The sequence below is a fragment of the Daldinia vernicosa genome (assembly GCF_022497035.1).
Source record: "Daldinia vernicosa strain CBS 139.73 unplaced genomic scaffold F5Y00scaffold_96, whole genome shotgun sequence".
NCBI classification, from domain to species: domain Eukaryota; kingdom Fungi; phylum Ascomycota; class Sordariomycetes; order Xylariales; family Hypoxylaceae; genus Daldinia; species Daldinia vernicosa.
The window spans coordinates 1-12741 of record NW_025954012.1 but is presented as its reverse complement, the minus strand read 5'-3'; the positions used below and the strand labels follow the sequence as shown (position 1 = coordinate 12741).

Below are 12741 nucleotides of genomic sequence, written 5' to 3'. Positions count from 1 at the left end.
CGTTATTCATTCATGTTATCGATAACAGACGTCGGTTTTTCTTGGGTCCGGGATCTAAGTATAAAGTTCTCAATGCTGATTGGTTTAATGCATCAGTCTAGTAAAGACCCCTGTTCCAAGCTTCAGCGGGGCAAAGGTACGAAGTAGACCGCCCGTCTTATCGATTAGGAATTTTGCGAACTTGCATATTTTCTTCTTTTTTTATTTTTTTCCTACGGATTACAGTGACAACCAAAGAAGACTATATTCAAACAGCGAACCCAATTCAAACCATTGGACTTGATCTACTACAATACAATAAAATAAACAAACCGCCGTGATGCCCAAGTCAAAGCGCTCCAAAGTCATACACCTCACGCAGGTCAACAAGAAGACCCGCGAGAACAAGGAGCGCCTCTTCGAAAATATCCGCGAATGCATCCCCCAGTACCAGCACTGCTTCATCTTCGCCGTCGACAACATGCGCAACACATACCTGAAAGATGTGAGGCAGGAATTATCCGATAGCCGGTATGTCATGTCACCCCTCTTCCCTCCGTATTATTCACCCAAATATATATATATGCATACATACAAATGTCTAATACCATTGTAGCATCTTCTTCGGCAAAACAAAACTCATGGCCCGCGCCCTCGGCCACAGCCCCGAGGACAGCTACGCCGACAACATATACAAGCTAACCCCGTACCTGCGCGGCACCGTCGGCCTAATCTTCAGCAACCGGCCCCCTGCGCAACTCCTCCCGTACCTAGAGTCTCTAGCGGGTGAAAAAGTCGACTTCGCGCGCGCCGGCGCAGTCGCACCCAGAGACTTCGTCATCCCCCCGGGAACCTTGTACGCCACAGGCGGCGAGGTGCCTGCCGAGCACGACGTCCCGCTAGGACATACCCTGGAGCCGGAGCTACGACGCCTGGGCATGCCCGTGCGCATGGTCAAGGGGCGCGTTGTGCTGGAGGAGGCGCTTGAGGGAGCGCGTAAGGAAGAAGGGTATGTGGTGTGTCGGGAAGGCGATGTGTTGGACTCGCGGCAGACGAGGCTGCTGAAGTTGTTCAGCGTGTGCATGAGCGAGTTTAAGATCAAAGTCGTCGCGTACTGGAGCGCCGCTACGTCCGAAGTCACGCCCGTGGACCCGGAGGCCATGGACGGTGTTGAGGACGAGGGAAGCGATTAAGGGATTAAGGGGAAACACATGTCCGTTGCTGGCACTATACTCACTATTCCTGTAGTTTCCCCCCTCCCCCTACCCCCGTATATATTCTCGTATGTGCATTTACGGCGATACCATGGTTGCTGGCGTTTTTTGGCAGAGGCAAAAAGATAGGGGCCGGAAAGGTTTTTCATGATTAATTCGGGTTTTCACTATTTCGCTATGCTCGCATTAGCATTGGCATTGGCATTGGCATCTTAGGCTTATCTAGGTCGAAAGGCATTATATGAGTCGTCATCATCCAAGACGACAGCGACAGCCGTCTAAAAACTTGTAACTTGTTCGTGACTATCTTACATTTCAATTCGATGCTATGTCTCACGAGAAACGTGTCAAGCAAGAATAGAAGCTATTGCTAATATACGGGATTACACAACTCGACTCATTATATTTTTTTTCACTTCCCATCCAACGCCTCCCCTTCCACTTGACAGTACATCATCCCCGGTCAGTAGGCATACCCGTCATTTCTTACCTCCGACCTTACCTGAGGAAATAAAAACTACTCGCCATTTATTGCTTGCGACTTAACTGGACCTTGCAATTATTCCCTACGGTCATCATAGAGTACATGTAAGTGTTAAAAAGAAAAACGTATTACCTCGCCAATTTCTGGTATCAATAAGGGTTGCGGTAATCCAGGAGATGAATGGGACAATCAAACAGGAGCCGCTACTAGATGAGGATAAAGTAGGATTCCGGGTCAAACTCGAGTTCAACTGGCTGCCCGGCATTTTGGTGTCGTCTCGTCTCGTCTGCTTTCTTTACCTTTTGACTAGTCGTCGCCTGGTATCAAGTAGCTGTCGTTCATTCGGTAGCTTTCAAACCCATCTTACCCTTGCTTACCCTTGGTGGCTAAAGGCAGAAGGAAAAGTCGGCATGTTTTGCACAGATGCAGAAGTACGGAAGACAGAAGATACCCACCAAGACAAACGGCTCTTGTCTCGATAAGATCGGTCGGTTTAGTAGCGTCGTAGCTTTCGCGGATCCTCGTACGTGCCTTCGTAACCCCGTTTCCGGCTCTCGTCGTCTCTCGACCGGTCGTAGTCGCGATACTCTCGTCCGCCACGAACCGGCTCGAAGTTGGCGCCGCTTCGGCGGTCGCGGTCGCCGAATCTACCTCCGTCACGATGTCCGCCTGATCTATCATCATATGAGCGACTGCCGTTGCGCGAGTCATACCCACCACCTGGACCACCCGGTCCTCCTGGTCCGCCTGGTCCGCCTGGTCCGCCTGGACCACTGCGGTCCCGATCACCTCCGCCAAACCCACGGCGTCCACCAAAGTTAGGACCGGCCGGCGCGTTGGGAGGTGGGTTATAGCTGTTCTGGGGACCGAAGCCGCGATCACGACCGGAGCCGAAATCTCCGCCACCGCCACCGCCACTACCTCCTCCTCGGAAACCGCGGTCACGACCACCCCCGAACCCTCCTCCTCCTCCTCTTCCACGGCCCTGGAAACCTCCGCGGAAGCCTTCACGTCCACCGAAACCGGCCGCAAATCCGGGGCCGCGAGGCTGAGGAGGCGCGGCTTTAGAATATCCGCGGCCGCCCAGGCCACCACCAAACCGACGAGGTTTCCAGCCCTTAACTGTTCGACCTCTTTCGACGTCTACCTTAATTCGGCGGTCTCTAATGCGAATGCCATCGCAACCATCTAGAGCAGCTAGTTACACGTGCGCAACAAGGCGCATTTGTCAGTAAAGCCTTACCAAATATTTATACCTCGTCTAGGCGAAAATGGGGGTTAAAAAGGGGGGAGGGGGGAGGAGATAGGCAAGCTTGAGGGCCAAATCTCGAGTGAGAGACATGGGTTAAGCAGAACCGTATCCAAGGGGAAATATTAATGGTAGTATTACCTCTCATGTCTTTCTCACGTTCAAAAACAACAAAAGCATATCCGCGATGGGGCTTCTTTTTCTTATTCGGCTTCTCGTGGGCATGTGTATCGGTCACAATACGAATCTGTAAAGATGTTAGCATAAGAACAGAAGGCTAAGAAGCGGTAAGAATATAGATTATAACGTACGCGTTCTACGGGACCAAAGCGCCCAAATTCTTTCTCCAGGTCATGCTCGGTGGCATCATAACTCAGTCGCGCAACAATTAAAGTCTTAAACGGGTCGCCACGTATGTTAGGATCCTCGTTAGGCTTGTCTAGAAAAGAATTATGTTAGTATTATGATAAGAGTTGATAGGATGAAAATAGAGAAGCACGAACAGTTTAGCGGACCCTCGGTCAACAACCTCTCTTGTTGGGCCTTCTTCTCTAACTTTTTCCTATCGCGCATCTGCAACCAGCTCTCGGTAGGTTGGTATCCGTCATTGTCCTTATAAGAAGCAAGAGCAGGAAGATAATTGGCGATGGCGGTAATGTTATGCGTCCTTCGCTGCTCGGGAGGGAAATCGGGAGCAGGCACCCATCGCAAGGGCGGCCGCGGCGCGAAGAGAGCAAGAAGATTTGGAGGAAGCTTGTCTGTCATAGTCGCGTCGTCGATCTTTAAACGGGAGCAGAAAATAACAAATTTACAAGGATGAATAAAATGTGAAAGTTAAATGGAAGATGGAGAAACAAGGAAGGGATCAAGGATAGACACAGTCTTTCATTGATGGATGAAAGAATAAAAAGAATGAAGTTAATTGTTTTTTTCGCGTCGTTGGGGGAAGTCGAGGAAATTGCTTGGAAGCTCCAATGCTCCATTCAAATTTCGACTTGGCCTAGTGTAGGTAGCTAGGTACTCTCGTACCTGCCCAAAAGTATGTACCTACATGTAATCGACTCAGTGATGTTAACAAGAAATTTAGCCGACATATTTCCAGACCAGGCAGTGACTTAGAGAGAAGTACTTGCCGAAGTAGCATATGTAATGTATGTACCGTCCGTGCACAGGTACATGCAATCCATATCACGTATCTGGTTTAGTGCGTGACCCCCACCCCCACCCCAGCAGCTCGTGAATGGGATTACCTAATGTATTTCATAATCTGTATATTTCTGTAAAACAAAATTTCACAGTTGAGCAATAGAAGACGTTGCTGTCGACCCAACTACCCAACTACCCAGAGGCGCAACAATGACGATCAGGGCGTTAGAGAAGGTTTCCGTCGGCCAGGTAATAAATATCAATTTTCAATTAGCTACTATTGTATTCAGAGAAAATAGCTAACACTGTATCAGAATGGCATCGGTGCCTTCATCTTGCAATGCAAGAAAATAGATATCCACTATTGCGACTATTCCGGAAGTTCTAGAGGAATGAAGTAAGATCAATCCCGTCTGAATTGTCGTACTCGAAGGATTCCAATTCTAACTTTATGCCTTCATGAAAAGCTCCTTTATCAAATCCCAGTTGGCCAAATTCGCCTCAACCCATCCCCAGATCGAATTCGCCGTTTCCCCTCGACCACGAAAACACCCCGTGCTTATCGGCCACTATATCAATGGCAAGCAAAAGTCCATTTGCGTCAAGAATATGGATTCTCTTCAAATACTGAAGAAGTTGGAACTGCTACGAGACGCGAGCGGCGAGAAAATCAAGAAGGTCAACAAGCCGGTTACCAGTATCACCGAGAGTGTGAGAGGAATATGGAGTCCTTACCACGGCACAGGCATGCCGGTATAAATAAGATCTAGAAGAGCGGCACCCGGGAACCTGCCACCCTTGTACAACTATATATGGGCAGAGTGTATAACACAACTAAAGGCACATATACCACGAGCCTAGGCCTATAGTCCGAGGTAACATTTACGAACAAAAACATGACGAATTCACTTAAAGATACTTCTAAGGAAACTTCCAAACCCAGTGATAATCCGCTTTTACTGCGGCTTTAAATTAGACAGTGAGAAGAGAGGCGATAGCCTAGGATTTATAGTCCATAAATGAACCTTCTCATCTAATTATCAATCATCATCCCTCTCATTGGAGGTAGCTTCCTGCTAACATGCCAGTTTTGTCTCGTTTAAGACCTGCTGTTGATGATGTCCACAACTACAATTGATTAGCCTATTCCAATGGCGTAGAAGCAAGCGGCAGTTGGTGAATACTTACATGCGGGCTTAAGACTGGCACCACCAACGAGGAAGCCGTCGATATCCTTCTCCTTGCTGAGATCCTTGCAGTTCTTCTCGCTGACGCTGCCGCCGTACAGGATCCTGGTTTCGTCGGCAACCTTCTGGCTCACCTCCTTGGCTAGCCATTCACGGATAGATGCATGTACCTCCTGGGCCTGCTGGGTTGTAGCAACCTTGCCGGTGCCAATGGCCCAGATAGGCTCGTAGGCAATGACGATCTTACTCCAATCCGAGATCTGCGACTTTAAGGCAGCTAGTTGGGCTGCGATGACTTCGAGGGTCTTGCCAGCTTCTCGCTGCTCTAGAGACTCGCCACAGCACCAGATGACGCTGAGGCCATTCTCGGTAGCGTACTTAGTCTTGGAAGCAACAACCTCATCACTCTCAGCTAGGATAGTGCGTCGTTCGGAGTGACCGAGGATGGTCCAGTCGATACCACCGTCCTTAAGTTGGTGGGCTGAAATCTCACCGGTGAAGGCACCGTTTGGCTTGTCAAAAACGTTCTGCGCAGCAACGCCGATTTCCTTCTTTAGGTGTTCGCGGACAAAGAGGAGGTAGATGGCCGGCGGAGCTATGACGGTCTCTAGAAATAGGAAGACATAATGAGCAAAGCCATACTCTTATGCCTAGAATATATGAATAAAAGGGGAAAAATTGTTAGCTTACCAACGTTGGGATCTAACTGAGCCTTGTTCAAGTTATCGACAATCTCCTTGATGGACGAGAGAGTCCCGTTCCTATATTAATTACCAATTCGTATCAGCTCCTGTGATCTTGCCCCAGCTTCCCCTAGTAATATCGTTTACCAGCCTTCGAGGGACATGGATATATATTACGTAGGTATGTATATATGGAGGGGTCCTACATCTTGAAGTTGCCGCCGACAAAGAACTTGCGCGCCATGATGGGCAATGAGATAGATTGAGCTTAGATAGGTGGATAAGATATTTGGACTAAAGTTCCAGGAAGACCAGGAAGGAAGAATGTTTAATATTGAAGAGTAGAAGTAATTAGAAAATAACGCGGAAGAAGGAGGAGAATGTCTTCGGACTATGTTGATGCAAAGTAAAAACGGATGATTTCCATGTTTAATTCAATCTCATAGGTACAGCCCACTTTCCGTAGGCGGGGTCTTTACGTAGGTAGGTACATGTATGTATTGTATTGTACCTGAAAGTAATTAAACCCCGCTAGACGTCACTTACGAAATCGCTCATCCGCACTAGCAAAAGTACCTTATACACATATTTATATTATACGTCACATGATATACTCAATCTCAATCCTGTACCGCATACATTCCGCATCTCTATAACTCAACATTTCAAGTTGCAAATTGGTGTAACTACCCAACCAACATAATTATAAAGAAAATAAATAAGTACCTAATTCGTCTCACCACCTGCGTTCAGTAGTGAAAATGCCTCCTCCTTCGCGGCAAACTAAACTCACTATCGGAGTCATCCGTAACATAAGATTCTTCATACCGTCTCCCACTATATCTCGGGTATGATGGCCTCTCTCGGTCAAATGGATCGTCTTCCAAGACTGACCCTTCCTGCATGAGATACTCAAACTCTCTTCGTCGACGGCCATCCACTTGTCGCAATACAGTATCGTAATCCTCTTCATCCTCATTAAGAGATAAGAGGTTGAGACGCAATATTTCTTCATCGATATCGCCTCGTCGATTAGAGGTAGATATACGTCTTCTGTATGGAGGAGCTGGCGACCTCGCTGCTGAGATGAAGCGCGGATTAGGCCTTAAGTACCGAGCTTCGCGACGCGCTCGCTGTTGTACCATCCTCGCATCGTTTCTCCCACGGAGGACGCCCGCGAGGTAAGCATCGTCTGTAGCTCTGTCGATATCAACAGGGGATGTCATCTGGGGCGGAAGAGGTCCCAAAGTAGGCGGCATCCTAGCCCCATTTCCGATGTCAAAATGATTGCTGTGGTATGTGTGATGTTCAGGTAAGCCCCGACTAAGTCTATTCGCATCCTGTCTTCTGCTCAAGCTCCGAACCGGTACACGATCCTTATTGTGGACTCGTCCGCGGTTTCTACCCCTATTAAGCGATTCGGACGAATAGGAGGTGTCCGGCGTCATTTGACTATGAAACGACCTATCCGACAAACAGTCGGAGTATCCTGAGTCGCTTTCAAGCCTATTGTGCTTTATACCGGCAGCTTTTGGTTTTTCTCCGCTACCAGCTACAGTGTTATTCATAGCAGGACGTCTGGTTCCTGGCCCTGGCCCATTAGGACGTGTCGGAACCGGTTGTGGGCGATTCCCATTCGGCCCCAATGGTGGCCTACCCTCAACAAGATCAGGTCCTATGGGGGATATTCGGGGATTCGAACCATGATGTGGTTGTGATTGTGGTTGTGGCTGTGGCTGCGGATGCGGATGCGGATGGGTGATGTTATTATTTTGTGAGAAGAGCATTCTTCTTTTCGCTTCGTAGAGAGAGGGTATGTCAGCCTCTGCTTTAGGTACACGCTTGAAGTATGTTGCCAATGAGATCCTCTTGAAAGACCTAGGTTTATTCCTATTCGTTTGTCGATACGCTCGCCTCCTAGGTACGCTATGGTGTTTTAGGGGTTGTGGATGGTTTCCTCCAGCTACGAAAGTATGCGGATCGATCTCCGCAAGTTGATGATCCAGCTGTACAAGTACCCATCGATAATTCATTGGGTCCGGATTTTTTACGGTGAGCTCCTCTGTCGCCTCATCGATTTGTCGCTGAAGCGCAGGGCTTAGGGATCGCAATTTGTCGGTAGGGGTGCGAGTCTTCCTATTAAGATGTTGAATCCGACGTTTTATCTCCCCAGTCGACATGCTCTGAACCCGGGATCTAATTGCCTTATCCCATGTAGGGAGTTGCAATCGTCCTTCGTCGTCATATCGACTTTGTACTGGGTATTTCTCGAATCGGAAGAGGGCATACTCTGCGAGATCTTCTCTCATGTCATCTATGGTCATGAGACCGCGGCTTACGTCGGAAATCTTAACAGAAGGGCCCCTAGTCGTTTCCACCGGGAGTCCAACTCGGGGCGGGACTACTTGCTGGGGCATAGACTGTGGCTGTCCTACCGGACGACTGCCGAATCCCGTAGGAGCGACAGGTCCTTGAGCTCTATAAGCACCGTTTGGGGGCAGCGCGCCGTGATTCTCAGCCATCGTGGTGATGATTCAGCCGCACAGAGGTGGTTGTCTGAGAAGGAAATTTGCACAAGGCAAAATATAGACGTCTAGTTGGTTCGGAGTATGAGGCACCCGAGTTGTGTATGATCAGAACACAACCTAAAGGGAGTTAAGATTTAAGAGCCGTTTATAGATCTTATATTTCTTAAGATGCACAAAAAGGCGATGGACCAAATCACCCCATGGGGATTCTGTGGGGAGGGCTGGTCCTGAACATATATGTTTCGAATCAGGGGGTTATGAGCTAGCACTTATCCGATTGACTATAATAACATTTTGCACTTCTCCTCATTCTAAAACTCCTACCAGAAATGCTAGGAACCTGGGCGTCGCCGGTGTTCGATTTACGACAACATCCCATTGTCGACATAAGCACTTGGAGCTTCCATCCCTTCTCATAGTCGTATGTAGGTGTGCCCGGTGGTCGCCCGGTCTGTATAGACCTATGCTTGGTCTGCCGCCCCTGCCATCCAATGGTCGCCCGAAGTGATAGAAAGCCACCGCCCTGAAATTCCGTGACCTAGGGACCTAGGTAGGTCTAAGGTTGATCGACCCCGATCCCTAGAGTTAGATGTATGTATGCGTGATTTTGACACGTAGTCCATCGTACGGGCTTTCTCCAACAGGGCGAACTTATAAATATTAGCGCTAATGCTCGAAGATTAATACCAAGGCTGGCACATTAACGGCTTCCGCATCTCTAGCCTTGGTTGCCGTCAGCATGGTCTGCAGCTTTATGAGGGGTAGAAGTAAGAAATTATTTACATATGAAATACAAACGAGGCGCCCACGCCCCCCTCCTACATGTTTACCTGTCTGTTATCACATGTCATGTCACTCTAGCTTTGCATCCTTTTACGATATCTTGTTTCTGGATCATATCATGAAGACTCGGTGCTTATCATTCGACAGTATCCAAACTACATCTATCAACCACCCAATTAGCTCTCACGCCGAGGCGATGAGGCCCTTAAGTATTATTGGTCGCTAGGGGCATCGTCATCATGTAAGTATCACACCTAATGAGACTTAGGCTGCGGTAATTTCTTTATGCTACACCTAGGCTCGTCTAGCGAGGCTCTGCAAATGAGGTAGCAGTGGTCGCAGACAGTTTCCCAAGGCTACTACCCAATACCCTTTACATCGAACAAGCCTTGTTATTGCTGGCCGAGGGAGCTAGATGAACTGTAAGTAGTTGCCTATCATTTACTATATTCTGTAGATGACATACACCTCAGGCAATCAGTGGGGTGTAACATCAATTTCCTGGGACAGATAAGTTAAACAGAGGCGTCTTAGCTTAACTTACATGTTTAATCCTTTACGGTCCAAGGATCATGAGGGGCAACGATCTCACCCGAACGAGGTCACGCAATAGACAGACACACTTGCCACACCTCACGCCATCACCATTAGTAGTATAAGTGAAGCAACAATGGAATATTTTCCGCTGACTTACATTTCCCCAAAAATAAAAGGCCCAAGAGACCGTTCGTCAAGCATACTATCATGAATTCCTCGCCTTGGGTGTATATATTTGGTGACTTGACATTAGGCGAGGTACATATTGGAAACCGGACGTACTTTAGTCAATAAAACTTGAAAGAAATCACACATGGCTAGCGTTAGGCACACCAGTAGTACACTCTGGCAGGGGTTTCCGCCTATTCTAGGTAAGAATACGGTTGCTAGGTACGTTCTGGGCCCGACTAAATCCTCCTTATGGCTTTACGTACCTCTGTCTATTTTATGATATTTGTAGAGAATTTATAGCCACTGGGAAACCATTAAGATACGTTGTAACTTTGTTCATTAAGGGATATCTAAACCACTAGGTAAGACACTTACAGCTTAACCTACTAGGCTGACGGTCATGAACCAAGGACACCTCTGATGGCACATCATTCATATCTAGGTATTTAGTCTAAAAGTAGATTCACGTGCAAATCGGGACCAATCATCTATACCAACATAGATCAACCTACCATCGTTTTTTTTTTTTTTTTTTTTTTTTTTTTACACCTGAACACGGTTGGAATCGACCTGTTTGTTCCTCGCTAAGTTCTAACTAGCTTCCGTAGCATGGTTATACCTAGGGTTAATACACGCTATAGTACTACCTAATGAGGATGAACGAATACAACTTCACTTCACTTCACAACTCTCGACTGAAGTTCAACTGAGCGTCCAAAGAGTGAAAGGAAATCAGCGTTAGAGAGCCGGCTAAGGAGGTAGTGTCTAACGGTATTTTCTAGGGAAGATGAGTCAGGATGAATTTCTAATACCGTAGGAGCATTGTATCTAATGATTGAATTTTGGGTATTATTATAGCTACTACCTAATCAAACACTAATTAAATATGATCATTCGTCAATCTGCCCCTGGGTTTTAGGTTTTAGGTGAAAGCTAGGTTGGTTTAATGTGCAAGTACGGATATAGGGCTAGTTTGAGCGGGAAATGTTTAACCCTGAAAGCCGTAAAGGCAACTAGCGGCACTTTGGCGGAGTGGTTAACGCGATGCCCTGCTATTGAGATCAATTGATAGGAAGGCATTCCCTTCGGGGGCGTGTGTTCGAATCACACAGGTGTCGAATTTTTTTAAGTTTTCCCCATCGAGTAATTCATTTTTATACCCCCCCGTATCCCTTTCAACGACACTTATTCATCTATACGCAGAATATCATAGTATTAAAGTTTCCATTCCTTTGAGAACTTCGTGTTTTACATACAATACCATCGCTAAATTACTTACCATACGATCAACCATCCCATCTCCGAATGGGACAATCTTGGGACATTTAGAACCTCAAATTATTTATTTAATGACCATCGGGCAAGCTTTACACTGACTTTGATTTTGTTCTAGGATTGTAGCTCATATATCAAGCTTCAAAAAACTTCCTTTAAGACGTTTGCATCTATTTATAAGTGTAGCTAGGGAGTCTCGTGAAAACACTTCCCGTTTAACATGGAAGCCACAAACTTGTCTACTTCGACTAGAATTTCTAAAATACCAGGCGGCATGCGGACATCCCATTTATGAACGGGCCAGGCTGCTTTCAGCATCGTGCTATTAGTCTTAACAGCTTCTGTGGTTTGAGGGGTGACTTTTGCAGGATCATTCTAGAAAACATTGTATGCTTGTTTTAAGGCTTTTGGGAATTGCACTATTTCTTTCCTCTTTTTTGGGTCTTCAAGCTTTTCGGTTGTGGTGGCGAGATTGTATATTTCTCAATACACCATTTAATTATTTCTAAACATAATAGCATCAGAGCCGAGGGCCTTAACTCCTAACTCGACTGAGGGCTTCCATATCCCAATGGCGTCGATACTTCCATTTTTAAGCATGGCGGGGAACGTATTAGCAGCGCAGGGCTCTTGTAAGCATCCGAGTCCATTTACAACCGTATAGTCCGCAGGTTCTAGCTCCACTGCTATAAGGTATGCGAGGACAAAGTATTTGGATGAAGTGATATTAAACTTCCAATCCTTTTTCCTTTGAGGTCCTCGAGGGTACGAATCCCAGACTTCCTATTGGCCACAATACGATAATATACTGCTGCGACAGTGCCAATCATCTAAGGGTTTTTATGAGAGCCGAACTGCAGGAGGAGCCAAGTCTTTGAATTCGACCCGAGGTAAACGGTTAAGTCGTTAAACAGACTTAAGATACAACCTGTCACAAAGTAGGTAAGCGCTTTTAGCTGTATAAATAGCTTAATTAAGCGTTAAAATTGCATATATATTTAAGGTGTAAAACTTTAATGTATAAGTGGAAATATAAAAAATTATAAGTAATTAAATTATTTTTAAATTATATAAAATTAATTAATTTAATATATTTTTTTAAATAAAGTTATTAAACGAATTTAATTAAAATAATTTTAAATAACCTTTTTAATTTAATTTTATAAATTTAATATTTTAAGGTAATTTTTTTATAATTAAATTTTTTTATTTATTTAAAATATTTTAATTTTTTTAAACTTTTTTATTTAAAATTTTAATTATTTTTTTATTTAATAATTTTTTAATATTTATTAAATTAAATTAATTTTAAAATTTTTTAAATTTATTTTTATTTAATATTTTAATTAAACCGTTAATTATTATATTTTTAAATTTAATATAATTAACATTAATATATTTTTTTTAACTTTTTATTATAATTAATAATTATATATATTTATATATTTTAATTTAATTTTAAAAATTTTAATATTTTTATTTATTAATTTAATAATTTATTTATT

General features: G+C 45.2%; 5 protein-coding genes and 1 non-coding gene across 6 annotated transcripts; 3 read left to right on the top strand and 3 right to left on the bottom strand.

Annotated features, from left to right (window-relative positions):
• The first annotated feature begins 222 nt into the window (after positions 1-222).
• F5Y00DRAFT_250006 (mRNA turnover protein 4) lies at positions 223-1480 on the top strand. The gene is made up of 2 exons (XM_048009673.1): positions 223-510; positions 596-1480. The coding sequence occupies exons 1-2, from the start codon at positions 320-322 to the stop codon at positions 1170-1172; spliced, it is 768 nt and encodes a 255-aa protein (XP_047859813.1). The 5' UTR covers positions 223-319; the 3' UTR covers positions 1173-1480.
• Positions 1481-3870, bottom strand: F5Y00DRAFT_250004 (RNA-binding domain-containing protein). Its single transcript, XM_048009672.1, has 4 exons — positions 3430-3870; positions 3238-3365; positions 3068-3173; positions 1481-2874 (listed from the first exon to the last, which is right to left on the bottom strand). Exons 1-4 carry the CDS (start codon positions 3689-3691, stop codon positions 2171-2173), a joined length of 1200 nt encoding a protein of 399 aa, XP_047859812.1. The 5' UTR covers positions 3692-3870; the 3' UTR covers positions 1481-2170.
• Positions 3871-4282: 412 nt separating this feature from the next.
• F5Y00DRAFT_267114 (thioredoxin-like protein) lies at positions 4283-4831 on the top strand (the record flags this gene model as incomplete). The annotated part of the gene is made up of 3 exons (XM_048012033.1): positions 4283-4321; positions 4387-4469; positions 4540-4831. 3 exons carry the CDS (start codon positions 4283-4285, stop codon positions 4829-4831), a joined length of 414 nt encoding a protein of 137 aa, XP_047859811.1.
• A 170-nt stretch (positions 4832-5001) lies between these two features.
• F5Y00DRAFT_221180 (Triosephosphate isomerase) lies at positions 5002-6278 on the bottom strand. Its single transcript, XM_048005657.1, has 4 exons — positions 6149-6278; positions 5950-6020; positions 5261-5866; positions 5002-5200 (listed from the first exon to the last, which is right to left on the bottom strand). The coding sequence occupies exons 1-4, from the start codon at positions 6184-6186 to the stop codon at positions 5172-5174; spliced, it is 744 nt and encodes a 247-aa protein (XP_047859810.1). The 5' UTR covers positions 6187-6278; the 3' UTR covers positions 5002-5171.
• A 278-nt stretch (positions 6279-6556) lies between these two features.
• On the bottom strand, positions 6557-8779 carry F5Y00DRAFT_249996 (uncharacterized protein). Its single transcript, XM_048009671.1, has one exon. It carries the CDS (start codon positions 8462-8464, stop codon positions 6692-6694), a length of 1773 nt encoding a protein of 590 aa, XP_047859809.1. The 5' UTR covers positions 8465-8779; the 3' UTR covers positions 6557-6691.
• A 2200-nt stretch (positions 8780-10979) lies between these two features.
• Positions 10980-11079, top strand: F5Y00DRAFT_t158. The gene has a single exon. It is a non-coding gene; the product is annotated as a tRNA-Ser (tRNA).
• Positions 11080-12741: the final 1662 nt, after the last annotated feature.

Excerpts from the sequence above, each read along its gene's own strand:
- F5Y00DRAFT_250006 (XM_048009673.1), top strand. The coding sequence starts at position 320 with ATGCCCAAGTCAAAGCGCTCCAAAGTCATACACCTCACGCAGGTCAAC. Across the intron at positions 511-595 it reads CAGGAATTATCCGATAGCCG|CATCTTCTTCGGCAAAACAA; the intron begins GTATGTCATGTC and ends ATACCATTGTAG.
- F5Y00DRAFT_221180 (XM_048005657.1), bottom strand. The coding sequence starts at position 6,186 with ATGGCGCGCAAGTTCTTTGTCGGCGGCAACTTCAAGAT. Across the intron at positions 5,867-5,949 it reads TCAGTTAGATCCCAACGTTG|AGACCGTCATAGCTCCGCCG; the intron begins GTAAGCTAACAA and ends TCCTATTTCTAG. Across the intron at positions 5,201-5,260 it reads TGCCAGTCTTAAGCCCGCAT|TTGTGGACATCATCAACAGC; the intron begins GTAAGTATTCAC and ends AATCAATTGTAG.
- F5Y00DRAFT_249996 (XM_048009671.1), bottom strand. The coding sequence starts at position 8,464 with ATGGCTGAGAATCACGGCGCGCTGCCCCCAAACGGTGCTTATAGAGCT.
- F5Y00DRAFT_250004 (XM_048009672.1), bottom strand. The coding sequence starts at position 3,691 with ATGACAGACAAGCTTCCTCCAAATCTTCTTGCTCTCTTCGCGCCGCGG. Across the intron at positions 3,174-3,237 it reads GCTTTGGTCCCGTAGAACGC|ATTCGTATTGTGACCGATAC; the intron begins GTACGTTATAAT and ends ACATCTTTACAG. Across the intron at positions 2,875-3,067 it reads ACGTGAGAAAGACATGAGAG|CTGCTCTAGATGGTTGCGAT; the intron begins GTAATACTACCA and ends ACGTGTAACTAG.